The sequence below is a fragment of the Xenopus laevis genome, chromosome 3S, assembly GCF_017654675.1.
Source record: "Xenopus laevis strain J_2021 chromosome 3S, Xenopus_laevis_v10.1, whole genome shotgun sequence".
NCBI lineage: Eukaryota > Metazoa > Chordata > Amphibia > Anura > Pipidae > Xenopus > Xenopus laevis.
Window position 1 is genome coordinate 65,944,130 of NC_054376.1, and position 15,234 is coordinate 65,959,363.

Here is a 15,234-nt window from a genome sequence, read left to right on the forward strand (position 1 = left end):
AAAGGCTTCCATGTTTCCAATACAGTATCTTCCAATAAGTGCACCCGGATAGCTCCTTTTTTTCACAATGGCTTTTTTTTTACCTGCCAAGGCTTTATAAATACTTTACTAATATTTTACTTTTTGTGATACAATCTGACACAAAAATAGGTTAATTTACTATGAGAAAGGCTGTATGGTTACATTTGTAAGCTCTGCAATAAAAACATTTTTATTTATAGTAGTAAGACCTGTGACTGCGGAGTGCGGATTTCTTGTGGATAAAATTATGGATACTGCACCCAGGCATATAAACTTTTTATTCGAGAGTGCCGGCTTTCCTTGGTATTATATATATATATATATATATATATATATATATATATATATATATATATATATATATATATATATATCTATATCTATATATATATCTATATCTATATATATATATATATCTATATATATATATATTATATATATATATATATATATATATATATATATATATATATATATATATATATATATATATATATATATATATATATATATATATACCAAGTCCAAAGGTGCACTCCGTTGACTTTGGGTGCCAGCACAGAAATAATAGATATTTGCAAGAAGAGCGACACTCACAGGATTTTCTTTGCAGTCAAAATTGTGTTTTATTCCACTCAACGTTTCGATCCCCCACAGGGATCTTCGTCAGGAGATTACAAACAAACAACCTAACAACCTGTTTCTAATCTCCTGACGAAGATCCCTGTGGGGGATCGAAACGTTGAGTGGAATAAAACACAATTTTCACTGCAAAGAAAATCCTGTGAGTGTCGCTCTTCTTGCAAATATATATATATATATATATATATATATATCTGTGTGTAATATATTCACCCTAAGTATCACCCTAACTCACTTTGAACCTGGGCTTTCAGGTGTATCTAGTGGAGCAAATTACCTTGCTGCCCATTTCTCAGCTGGACATCAGGCCTGTCTTGCTATTTCTCCAAGCACCCACAGAGACAAGCCCTACAGTTTGGGAACCACTTATTGTCCAGGCTGCTGTGTTATTTGTCTTCTTAATCCAGAGCAAGGTGCATTGCTGAAAGGCACACTACAGTCCTATATTTAATGGCTGTCCCATGCTTGTTTTGTAGCTATTATAATTATACAAATAATTACAGTAAAGCATATAGGGCTTGCATAATTTGTCACTTGTCGTAAAGTAAGAAAAGAGTGGAGTCGACGTAGTGAATGAGGTAGAAGTCTGAAACAGCAATTACTGCCATCAGAATCCATAAGAAAGTATAAAGAGTCAAAACGTTTCTCTTCTTCTCAGCCATTAAGTCACATACTGTACTGTCTGACCACAGAGTTTCATGGGTCATTTAATTTGTAACCTGACGTCAATTAAAACGCCATCAGTGACTTTTAACTTCTGATTTATTATTTTATGACTTTGAGTTTTACTTCTCTATAAAGTGATTGGGGACTATGAGATATTATTGAATCCCATTTTCTAAAGCGCTGACAAATTATTTTGGCTCAGCCATAAGCAAAGTGACCTCTCTTAGTCTTTAGAGGTTGCAAGTTGTTTTAAGCAACAGTACCTTGTGACTGCCAACTGGAAAGAGGTACTGCATTACAAATCAGCTGAGTCTGTTAGATACTTTAAAGGCATATAAAAGCTCAGCTTAAAAGTATGGTTTCCCTTGGTTTTCTTAAAGCAGACCTGTCGCCCAGATATAAAAAGCTGTATATTAAAAGTCCTATGCAAATTAAACATGAAAACAAAATAATTTTATTTATTCAAACATTCTTACCTGTTATAAACTTGTTTAAAAGTCTCAGCTGTGAGTCATATAATACTTGCCCCTATACTAGGCCTTAGGCGTAAAGGCAGGGCAGGCAGTTCCTTTCACTTTCCATTCAGCACTTCCTAGATGTCACTGCTCTCCCCACATTCCCCCTTTCTCCTCACTATCTAATTATGTTGCCAGTACACAGGCAGGGGCATCAAGTGTCCCATTCTAGTACATAAACAAAATGTTGGCATAATACAAAACCTGCCTTCATAAGTGTCTACAACATTGCATCTGCTTTGCTTGCTTTGATTGTGGATTCCAAGATTTAAAAAACAAGATTTAAATTATTTTGTACAGTGTCAGTGAAGTTTATTTTTCTTGACTAACATCATAAAATAGGATCTGGAATTATTTCTTAAATTGACTGATCCCCTTTAAGCTATGAGAAAACCATTGGATTAATCAGATACTTCTAAAGGAGGAGTTGTTTCCCTGGAGTATTTTGGTTTTTATTTCTTGTATTTTATTTTCTTTGTTAATGAATGAACTTTTTTCATAGCTTAATGTTCAATGCCTGGCCTGTTACTGTTTGTTATTAGATTTCTCTTTCATAAACTCATATTTATCTCTGTGGAAAGAACATCCAGAGTGTTTGTAGTAAAAGCTAATAACAATGGAGTTTCTGAAAGATTTTGTTAACCTTGAGACGACTGTACAGTATTTAAAAAATAAATGGGGATTTCGATAATATTAACCAAGTTTATTAACTGAATTTTAACAGCTACAGTTGTATTATACATATAATAATAATACTATGCATACAATAATGTGATGTTATAGGAGTGTCAGAAAACCCAAATGTTTAATGTATTTCTTTGTATCTTTTTAGATACGTGTTGATGGCCCCATCAATGGAGCTTTACAATATGAGACTATCCAGGTGGTGGAATCTGGTCCCATTTTAAAGGAAATGGCTTTTACCAAGAATGAAGAACAATTGTTCATCATGTCTGACACGCAGGTTTGTTTTCCCTTAATTCATTTTGATACGCCTGTATGTGTACATTTGGATTACTGTCCATGACAGGCCTTTGGTGCCTCATTTAAACTTGAACTTGCTTTGCTAAATAAAAATGTGCTAATCTGGGTATTTTCATTGGGGTAGATGTACTTGGGAAAAATAAAAGGTACTTCAAACATTTTATATTCCAGTTGTTGTACAAGTTACCTACAATAGCAGAAAAGCTTAATTTCATTATACATTTTTTTCAATAATATATTTTTTTATAATACATTTTTTAATATCATTATAATTATTATTATTTTTACAAAGATAATTCGTTTCTGTAGAGGATGTCTGGACTCTGGCATGATGCGTTCTAGAACCATCCCTAGTAGATATTTCACCTTTTTGCCCACTGCTAATCAAAATCCAAACCAAGGGCTAATAAGAGTCTCATCTTGGCAAACTTCCAAACCGTACATTGCTATGAGCACATGGTTTTACTCACATCATCTGCTTGTATATCTGAATAAACATGACAGCTGATCCCCTTGTACCAAAATCGTTGCCCAGGATAACGATTGAAATCTATGACTATTTTGAACCTGCTGTAGAAATAGATGGCAGATTACAGAGGAATATCTTCTGTCATTACTATTAAACAGACCCTAAAAATATATAAATCATTATATGTAAGAAATCCTTATGTAAACTGCCTTAACGGTAAATGAAGCCCCATGCTAATTGCTTTCTCTGCTTCATTGAAGCACAACATTGATATTGCTATAATAGACAATACCTCTTTAAATGCTAATATAACAGTAGAAAGTTATATTGCAACAAAGTCATTCAGAACACCAGAAACAGTATCCTACATGCTAGATAATCCAACTATTAAAGGTATACAATCCTCTGTGAAAAGTATACATTATTAGTACAGGTATGACACCTGTTATCCAGAATGCTCAGGACCTGGGGTTTTCCGGATAACGGATCTTTCCATAATTTGGGTCTTCATGCCTTAAGTCTACTAGAAATTAATTTAAACATTAAATAAACCCAATAGGCTGAGGCTGCTTCCAATAAGGATTAATTATATCTTAGTTGGGATCAAGTACAATCTACTGTTTTATTATTACAGAGAAAAAGGAAATCTTTTTTAAAAATTTGGATTATTTGGATAAAATGGAGTCTATGGGAGGCAGCCATTCCATAATTCAGAGCTTTCTGGATATCGGGTTTCCAGATAAGGGATCCTATACCTGTATTATAAACATCTGTTTTTAGAGCGCCAACATATTGGGCAGCTCCGTATACATAATAAATAAAATGTAAAGTAAATAGCAGTAACCAAATTTGTACCAAATAAATATAATATTGTTGAAATCAAGTACAACAATTTATGATTAAACCATATTGAGTCATGAAGCGTAAAATAAAAAATTGGGTCATGCCCTCTTGTTTAATAATAGGATCCGAACCCCATAGTTATAAATATTCACTGCCTCCTAGCATGGAGCTAAATATTTACCAACAGGATTTGTTACTCCTATCTCCTCTGAGCATTTTTGCAATCTACAGCATTTTTACAGGGGCACTCCGCCAATGAGGTGAGTTGAGTAACTCGCCTCAGACGACTTCGCCAGATAGGTTTCCAGGGGCGGTAAAAAGCTGCTCCTGGTGCCTTTAAGAGATAAATTTCCAGTTTATAAACCAGAAATTCGGCTTTACTAGTGTGAGAGAGCAAAATTGTGCACTCCGCACTAACTTTGCGGCTGCCCCCCCGGAATAATAAACGGGCGGGGGACGGCATTACAGGAGAAACCGCGATTAAAACGGCCATTAAAGAGGTTGTTCACCTTTGAGTTAACTTTTGGTATTCTGTAGAGAGTGATATTCTGAGACAATTTGTAACTGGTTTTCATTTATTATTATTTGTGGTTTTGAAGTTATTTTGCTTTTTATTCAGCAGCTCTCCAGTTTGCAATTTCAGCAATCAGCATACCATGCACCGATATGAATAAGAGGCTGGATTATAAATAGAAGAGAACCTGAATAGAAAAATAAGAAATAAAAAGTAGCAATAAGAATAAATGTGCAGCCTTACAGGGCATTAGTTCTTTAGATGGGGTCAGTGACACCCGTTTGAAAGCTGGAAAGATTCAGAAAAAGAAGGCAAATCATTTAAAAACTATAAAAAGTAAATAATGAAGACAAATTAAAAAGTTGCTTAGAATTGGCCATTCTATAATATACTAAAAGTTACCTTAAAAAAGTGAACCACTCCTTTAAAAAATAGATAGTATACAGAGAAGCATCATCTTATTTGGTCAGGTCTATGACTCGTGTGAATATAGAACTGAGTAAACACTACTCTGCTCAGTAGCTTTATTTTCTGATGGCTGGTCAGCCAACAGAACAGTTAGGTATGGTATGCTGTTGTTCGAAATTCATTATATTAGCTGGATAAAACGGCTAATATCTTGAAAATGGGGGGGGGCATTTTACATTAATTGCCCCATTAATATAAATATTTTTCTCCTTCACCTTGGTTGATGCAACTTATCTATTGTATATAGCTTTGAAAACTATTATCCAATAGAGAAATCTCAGAAATATGAGTTATTTTTCGTTCATATCCTATTTACAGTAAATGATTTCTCATTCTTGACTGATTTACTAAATAACATTTTAACTTTTAAACTAAGTTAGTTGATGCCAAAAATCATTTTTCTTTTGACGTTTAAATATTTTTAAAAACCCGTAATTTATGGTGCCCCACATGACAGAAGGAGCTCTTATCAGGACCCATGCATTATGGATACTAGATTCCATGCCTGCAGTACTGTACAATTTTTTAAATTTACTAGAACCATTGAAATATTGATCTACGGTTTATGTAATAAGATTTATAGATATTGCTTATTTTCAGCTGTTCCGGTAAAAACAATAACAAAAGTTAGGGCTGATTAACTTTGCCCACAAGTTGTGGGATACATCTAGAGAAAGTTTAGGAAGGTTTTAATGTATGTAACAGATAACCAAAGACACGTAATTGAGGGCAAGCCCATGCCATTTTCAGAATTATAGTTGAAAATGGCAATGACAGAAAAGTAATTCCGCTCACCACAGTGAAAATTGTCATTTTAATTCTTCTCTTGTTATGTTTTGGGGTCACGTTGCAGATAAGCAAGCAAATTCTAGGAACTAATCAGCTTTGACATTGTTTGCTCTGCCCCCAGGATTAGTCAATGTTCTGGACTATCTAATCAGTGGAAATAAAATATAGGAAATGGAAACATCAACTGTTACACCTCAGGGAAGAGCAGCATACACAGTAAATAAAGTCCTACATGGTTTATATTTAATGTTGTTCCTTAATTCTTTGTATAGAAATATCCCATTAGGATTTAAGGCATGTGTAAGCTGCAGGGAAATTACTTTCACAGCACAAGGTACTGCAAAATCAAGTGCTTAGTTCTCATTCTTCAGTCTGTCCTCCTTGGTGAAATTTTTCCTCTTCTTGTTTGTTATGAGTAATAAACGTGTGTGTGCGGATGAGCTGAGGGATTTTAGTGTGGACCATGAGAGAGCGATAGATTGAGAGACACAGAGAAGCAAACACCTATAGGAATTAACAGATGATTAGAATCACATTGTTGTGTTACTAAGAGAAACAAGAATAAAATGGAAACCTGATGGATAAGTCATTGAACAGAAAACCACAAAAAAACAGGATTACGTTTTCACTGTATTATTCTGCACAAAGTGCTGCATAATACATTATTAGTGATGTTCGAATTTGGGGCGTTTCGCCATAAAATTCACGAATTTCCCACTAAATGGCAAAATATCATCCGTTTTTGATGCCGGGGTCTGGTTTTTTGGATGCCGGTGTACTTTTCTGGCGAAATTGCGCCGGCGTCCCAAAAAAAGAGATGCCGGCATCCATTTTTTTTTTGACGCCGGCGAATTTTCACTGCAGTTTCACGAATCATGGGAATTCACCACGAATTAGCGCCTGACGAATAAATTCGGCCATCACTATACATTATCCTTATTCCTTACTTTATAAAAAGTGTTTTCAAAATGTTTTTTCCATGAAAAACTATGTACAGTTTTTTTTTGCTTAGTGTTGGTCACTTGATGAGGCTTATTAGGTTATTTTAAAATGTTACTGCAGAAAGTGGTTTAGATTCCTGGCCTTACAAATTTCAGTAGAGGTACTGTATCCTTAAATAAGGGTATATAGTCCTATTGTACCCTTCATCTTAAAAGTGCCATCTACAAAGTGACTACTTTAAATCTTGCATCTCGCGAACCAAGTACACTGGAGTTTTGAGAAAAAATGGCTTACTGTTGAGAAAAATAATAGTGCATTGCATTTTGTACACTGCCCTATACATTTATATGTAACATTTGCATGCATTAAAAAAACAAAACACTGCTAAATGGCAGGAAGGCTAATCCATGAATTCACAAATCTCATTGTGTGTTAACCACACTATACCTACCCACTATATCCAGCAGTAAGCACATTCTATAACTCAACAACAACTATTGGATTCAGAAAGTTAACCAATACATTTTTGTACAATAACACAAGTTGCTTTTGAATTCTTGGGTGACATACACTGAAACCTAACATCAAAGGGACGTTTTATAGTGCCTAAATATATTTCTTAACAAAATTCATAGCCTGACCTGGACAGCCTCTGATCACTGAAGACTTGCAGTTCTCTTGACATTATAATCTTTTTCTTAACTGCTCCTTATGTAGTTATTTTTTTTTAATTCCTCATAATTTCCTATTCAGGATAAGGAACATTATAGTTGTCGGGATTTACAGTATATGGTAATAGAAGTAGGATTACATACCATGACTCCATGCTTCCTTTAATACTAGATGTTTTTTTTGAAACAAGCAGCTTCAGACTGGTTTAAAGTAGTTGATTAATGGCCTTAGTTACATGCACTTCCCCAAAACATAATCTGCCACTTAGTTGCCCAATTTGTCCAGATCCCTGTGCTCTATCCTGTTTTGTATCATTCACAGAAAAATATGGCTTTCAGAGCCTTCTGAGTCATTCATTAAATAAAAGCCTTCACAACTCAATACACTCCAGCATACCTTATAATTTTGTGCAGATAGAGAAAAAAAAGCTCACAATGCTACAGTTATTTCATAATCTGTGTACCTATTGATTTCCAAGCTGGTGCATAGCTTTTGTTAAGCCTTTTCTTACAATACCAATGGAAAAGTAGATACTGAAGCTACTACACTGCTGTCATACATTATGATCATTGCTCATCTAATGCTAGTACATTTCTTTAGTGAACTGAGAAAGAAATACAATTTACTCGCACATTAACATTCTAGCAATCCACTGAAACAAACATTCATATTGAACAAGTTTTCTTAAATACAGTCAGTGTGGTCTATTTACTTACACTATACAAATAGTAGCCTATAGCAGCTTTGTATATGAGCCCTTTTCTAGCAGCTTGTGCAGCTTTTGTAAGCATATGTTATACTGTGGCTATATAATCATTATTTTTGTCAATGACATATGGCTTTGAGTCACCAGCTCCTTTGTTATAACTTTGCCAGTATTATTTTATTGGTCATAGTAGGTTAACAGACATCCCCATATTGCCATGCATGTATTTAGGGAATTACATCTGGAAGTATGACAGACCTCAACCATAAGCCTTCAGAGTAAATCTGTTGATATTCTTTCCACATCACGTGTTTGACCCATGTTGTAAAGCTCTGCCATAATTCCCTGTATAAATGTTTATATTCTGGTCTTCAATACAGGTGTGAGATCTATCAGACAACCATTATCCAGAAAGCTTTACAATAAAGTAATGTCATCTTCTACACACATATATTTAATTTGTTTTAATGTTTTTTGTTTTCTCTGTAATAATAAAACAGTACCTTGATGGCAACTAATCTGCAGGAATACATATTGTTGGCAAAGCAATCCTATTGGGTTTATATCATGTTTAATTTAGTTTTTTTAGTAGATTTAAAGAAAACAAATATTCTTTTTGTTTTTTAAAGTATGGTGGTCCAAATTATAGAAATAGATGGAAAACCCCATGTCCCAAGCATTCTAGATAATAGGTTCCATACCTGTAATAGTATCTCTTTGCATTATCTCCGTAAAAAAGTGGATCTGTCAACCAGACACACAAATCTGTATAAAATCAAATTAAACATGACATCCAATTTCTATTTTTTATTAAAGCATGCATAGCTGTTGTAAGCTCATTTAAAAATCTCAGCTGTCAATCAAATATTATCTGCCCCTCCTCTATGCCTTAGGCATAGAGGCGGCGCAGACAATTACTTTCAATTTCCATTCAGAACTTCCTAGATGTCACAGCTCTCTACACATTCCCCCGTTATTTTCACCAATTAATTGTGTACCCAGGGCATGGGGATAGACAGTGGGTCTCCCATTCTGTTGCACAAACTTCTGAGATTCTGAGATGTTGCAAGCCTTGCCTTAATAACAGTGTCCACAAAATGGCCCCTGCCTGCTTGCTATAATTATGAATTCCCAGACTGAAGGAAACAAGATTCAAATAATTTATATTGTGTGATTAAAGTTCATTTTGCTCAAATAATGTGATAAAATAGGATTTTGAATAATTTTTTTGGGTGACGGGTCCCCTTTAATTTGCTATAATTGCACTATGAATTTTATCTCAGTCTGGTACAAATACTAATAAAAGTTTTCCAGTGCTTATAATATGTGACTGGTCCTTTATCAAAATGTTTTCTCTGTATGTAGCCGAAAAGCATTTTATTAACCTGATCAATAACGAAACTGCCATACTTTTTGAACCACAAACTGTATGGTTTTTTAATAAGCTTCAGAAAAGTTCAACTGGTTTTTTTTGGGTGGCGGGGAAGCAGCAATGTTGGATTATAAATAAGAAAGCCCAACAATGATTTTAACAGCCATTAGATCAACTACAAATTTGACAGGATCCCTCAAATTCAGATTGTTCTGCTTACAGTAAGCTAGATAGCAATGCATATTTATTTACCTTTCTGTGCATCATTTTTATCCATTGGTAACATTTGAATTTTATGTCACATACACTGGAGCCAATTGTTCTTTTATTTACACTCACCTTGTCCTGCAAGCACTAACTGTTCGAATACAATGAGAAACTCATCATTTTTTGTTGTTTTTCCCATAAATAATTATCGCATTTTGAGTTTTCCATTAAATTACCCAGATCTCAGCAGAAATTTCAAACTTCATCTTATTTTATATGCCCTTAGAGAGCCATCAGTAGGGACCATGCAAGTTTGATTTATCTGATTGCAGATGGGGCCTTTTCATTTTATTAACATGCAGCAAGGTAGCGCCATGGAATTTTAATTGACGGGAAAGCTTCTCTTGGAAATGGCTATAGAAATAGGTAGAGATAATAGAAGGCATAAATTAAGTCACTATAAAAACTATTTTCTTCTTATGGTAATATTGCTGTGCTGGCAGGATTACTATGTGTTATTAATTGCTAATTGTGACTCCTGATTGTTGACAGGTTAAATATGTGCATATATCAGTTATAAGGAATCAGGATACCTAGATTGCAATTGATGGCCTTAATAGCTCTACCCTCGGCTTTATGTAGCATCTTTGCTAGTTTAGGATGCTGTTTACATTTTTCAACCAGGCTGTTTGCAATCTGTAGAGATAGATACTCTGTATTCCTTTTGTTCAGGAAAAGGTTTCCATACATTAGAACCTGCACTCCATCTATAAATAAATTGGTTTTGAATGTGACATATATATATATATATATATATATATATATATATATATATATATATATATATATATATATATATATATATATATATATATATATATATATATATATATATATATATAGTAGAGTGACAAGGAAAAGGATGAAAAAGGTCAAGCTAACCTTTAGTTTCTCCCCAGGGACTGACAGAGGCTCCAGGAAGGGAGTTATAAAACAGAGAATCAGTTATCTGTTTAAAGACTTTAGTAACCAGGGACTCCATTCCACAGATCCAGTCCAGACATTGGAGTTCACCTTCCACAGAAAAGCTGTCCTGTGGAAAGGCTATTTAAAGTTAATTAGAATGGGAGAGTGGGTCTCTCAGCAGGGCACAGAAGGTAGGAGACCTGGCTGTTTTAAGAACTCTGAGGAGCTGGGAGTGCTGTCTGGGTCTGCCTGAAGCAGAAAGTGACCGGGGCCGTGAGTTGGTCAAGCTTGAGGCAATGTGAGTGAAGGAAGCCAGAAAGCTGAAATCTTACAGGAAAGAGTCCTGTGAGTACAGGGGTGAGCCAAATGATTTGTTTGTTGTGCTGGTCATCCACAAGAGGCCCAGTCTAGTCAGGGACTGCTCCAACATGTGAAGTTAGTGCCCAGTGGGCAAGGATTTTATGATTTATGTTTGTTTGCCACAATGATCACCCTGTGTCCCTGTTTTTCTGCTCCTTTGTCATATACTGCCTGCCCACCATTGACTAATTCCCCCTAAAAGTTACGTGTTCAAGCCGCCAGCTTGCTACAATATATATATATATATATATATATATATATATATATATATATATATATAGGCCTCAGTGAAAATATCTGGGTATTAAAATGTTAAACTGTATTACAGTAATGTAACAGAAGTTACATTTTATATTGTTGTCATCATTTTGTTTTCCAAAAGACAGAATTTCTGGATCAAAACTACAGTTCTCTTAATGGCTCCTATACTGTCTCCTTGCCTTGGCCTTTGTTGAACCTTTATGTGATCACTTGCTGCACTTGGGTGGAACAATGGATCAATCATCATTGGTCCTTCATTGCAATACTGTTGGAGTTAAAGCAATGCTATGCGAATTGTCCTGTTTCCAGCTGGTTACTAGTATCTCAAAGTCTTTCTTGCTTCTTTGTGTTTGATGTCTCTTGGCTTGCACTCTTAATTTATAATATATTTCAAACATTGTATTACTTTCCATTGTATTTCTTTTATTGAAAATAAGATAAATGTAGTTGAAGCAGCATTAGTTAGCTCTTTCTGCACTACTGATTTTTGTCTCGTGAATCAATGTAGCTGTAGCCAGTATCCAAGACTTCAGTTTCCACAATGCCTTGCATTGTATTAATAAATTGCTTCTGTTGCACTGTTTCAAAATTCTGAAGCAGCAGTGCAAAGAAAGAATGGGACTGACAAATTCTGCTTTCAAGAGCAACTACATTTCAAGATAAATCTAAAACTGCAGAAAATATTTAAAAATTGTATAATTTCATAAAACTGCATCCTTTTGTTGTGCAAAAAAAAAACTAAAGCATTGGGAAGGAGTTCCCCATTATTGCTCTGAAACCTACATCTCTGATTTAATTCTTATTACTCTAAACTTCCAACCTTCATTTCCATTAAACAACACTTAACAAATCATAATTCTGCATTTTTCCTGTGGTCATGTAATTGATTACTTTACTCTTGACTGGTATACAGTGTGCAACTTTAACCATTCCAATTAGTGGTGTTATTGCCATACCCTGTATCAGGAAGGTGGGGATGGTTATGAGAAGTTATGCCACTGATTCTAGCTGCTGGCAAACTACTATACTCAGCATTCCTTCTATGAAAAAATGGTGGGAATTGTAGTCCTGTGACAGTTGGCATGCCAATGGCTGTTTTTCCACAATTTAATTTGATTTCCACTAACTCTCCTTAAATGTCAAATAGGCTGCAAGGTAAATACACATACATTTTTCTCCTAAAATATTTCTGATGGCCCAGAGGGATATATTGCAAATTGCTGCCCCTGTCTATTGTTACACTAGCACAATGCCATGAGAATGATGAACATTTCTTACAGGTTAGATGAAGAAGCGGTACTTTATTTCTTTATCAATGACCTGCAGAGTATTGAAAGCAATTGCAGTAGCAGTGGGGGCTATTCATTGTTTTGTCTGTTTAGAGACTGTCATAGAGGTGTGATTCATGCATGTGATCCTAAAGACAGAATAATAAGGGACTCAGGATACACATTAACTGCAGTGGCTTTATAAGGACAATCATCTGGCTCCAGACTATGAAGAACAGGTTGAGCTATTCTTGGCTTTGCTCTGTTCTCTTACATTTTACCTGGGGAAACAACACGGAGGATAATTGTTGCAAAATGAGAATGGGAAGAGTCTATCTCTGCTGGTCTAAAAATGATTACATTGTACAAAGAATAAATGTTCTGGCAAATAACAAAGCTTTGGCTTATGCTGCATTTTGCCCTTAAATGAGCAGCGTCAACTACAAAAGAATGTAATTTACCTTGTGGTTGCAGAGTGCAAATAAATAAAAGTTTCTCAGCATTAACTGTTGCATGTATCACAACTTATAAGCTGAGTTATTGAAATAAGAGTATTAAATTCTATAATTACAGTTACCCTATACATAAACTAGAGATTGTCAATGTGTAAACTATTAGACTCAGGTGTGCAAATAGAAACAGGTGGGGAAATTCCAAGGGTATTTTTGAATGTATTTTTCAGGAATGTATGCAGAGTGCAGCTCTCTCCTAAACAGGTAGCCTTTCACTTGACACATGCCTTAGTTTAGATAAGTATAGGCCCCTGCTTTACCTTGCATCCAAAGGCTCCATCATGCATGTTAAGCAGCATGCCAGTAAGCCCATTGGCCTCCCACATAATTCCCGATACATTGCAGGTCTTATTTAGTACTGTTCACTGACAGATCCAAAACTTTGTTCCCAATTCCTCACATTATGAAAAGAGATCAAATGATCTGTGTGATCTTTTGAAATGGAACATTATTTTGAGTCCAATAAAGCTAGTGTTTCCTATTGATGACATGCCTTGCCACTGCCCCTTTAGGGGATACTGCTGTCATTTCCTACATAACTTCAATCTGTTAATGGTATAGCATTATATTTTATTATACCGATTTAAAAATACTTCCATATGTGCAATAGGCTCTTATATGCTAAGCAAGACTTAAACGATTCCCATTTTACTACTTACATTGACATGCCCTTCTTCCCTGCTTAGTGCCTTCAGAGACAGAACTTTTATGCTGTCACTGCTTTACATGATTGCATTTGCACAGATTGGTAGATTGCAGTGATAAAAATAGACAGTTCTTAAGTAATTGCAGCAAAAGGTCACAGGGGTCAGATGCATCTATATTATTTTGTCTTTTCATTCAGTAAATTTCTGTTTTATTCCCCTCATTACACTGTCTTGATGCTAGAACTCTTGTGTTGTGAGGAAGATAATGAAGGACAAGGCACTGGGAAGGAGATAATGAGTGATTTCCGATGGAGTAAGTGTAGGAATGAGTGAGTGCTGGAGAATGCTGTCATTCACATACTGTATAATGTACTGTGAAAAAACGGTTTCTATTAATAAAAATCAAGAAACAAATTTAACATTTTTTCCACTGATGAGAAGACTTTATATGTATGTGTGTGTGTGTGTGTGTATATATATATATATATATATATATATATATATATATATATATATATATATATATATATATATAATCCTCTCTAAAGGAAGCCACACTACTCAGGACTTATTGTAAAGTAATACTTTTATTGAACACACTGAGTAGTGCGGCTTCCTTTGGAGAGGATCGTATGAAGTTTCACGTGGCATGCACCCAGGCAATCAGAGGAGATTTATCGTGAGTGCTGGGATTTGGGGGAAGTATATATATATATATATATATATATATATATATATATATATATATATATATATATAAACACCTCCCTAAATGATGTTAGCACTCAAACCAATCAAATTGTGTACCCAACATACTGTATTATTATAGTTAATCCAGTTGAGAATTATATTTTGGGTTGTGACATCGAACCATTACTACAGGTATCATTGCATTAATATATTATGAAGTTATATCATAAGGTGAGAATAAAAATATTTTATTTGTTAGAAAAAACTTTGCAAAGACACAAAACACTCAATTAGATTTAAACAGTCACCTACAAGTTAGAAAATGAAAGCAAATATGTGATTTGTTGCTATAGGGAACATCACCGGTGAAATTTGTCTTCAATGTTAATAATAAATATGCCCCTATATGTAAATGTAACCAATCTATCACTCGCATTCACTGATATACTCAGGGGTTGCTCATTATGTCATTCTCAGCACCTTGCCCTTCATTATCATTATCAATGCAAGAGTTCTACCATCAAAACATTGTAAAGAGGGAAATAAAACAGAAATTTCATGAATGAAAGACAGAATAATATAGACAAGCACATTCTGAGCAATGGAAGGAGATACTTCAATTGCAATAGCACTACTAAACATTCTATTAAACATTTAAGTTTTTTTGTTCGTTTTTTTTAAAAAATACAGTACGATCCCTTGAAAATGTTTTTTTCTCAG

At 34.7% G+C, this 15,234-nt stretch overlaps 1 protein-coding gene across 3 annotated transcripts in view; it reads left to right on the forward strand.

The window, feature by feature from the left end:
• The window catches only part of LOC108713037 (plexin-A4), a 558,114-nt gene that overhangs the window by 354,659 nt on the left and 188,221 nt on the right, over positions 1–15,234 (forward strand). For all 3 annotated transcript variants that reach the window (XM_041588448.1, XM_018255697.2, XM_041588449.1), the window contains one exon: positions 2,677–2,808. In XM_041588448.1, the coding sequence (XP_041444382.1) occupies positions 2,677–2,808 (132 nt within the window). The remainder of the gene's footprint in view (positions 1–2,676; positions 2,809–15,234) is intronic.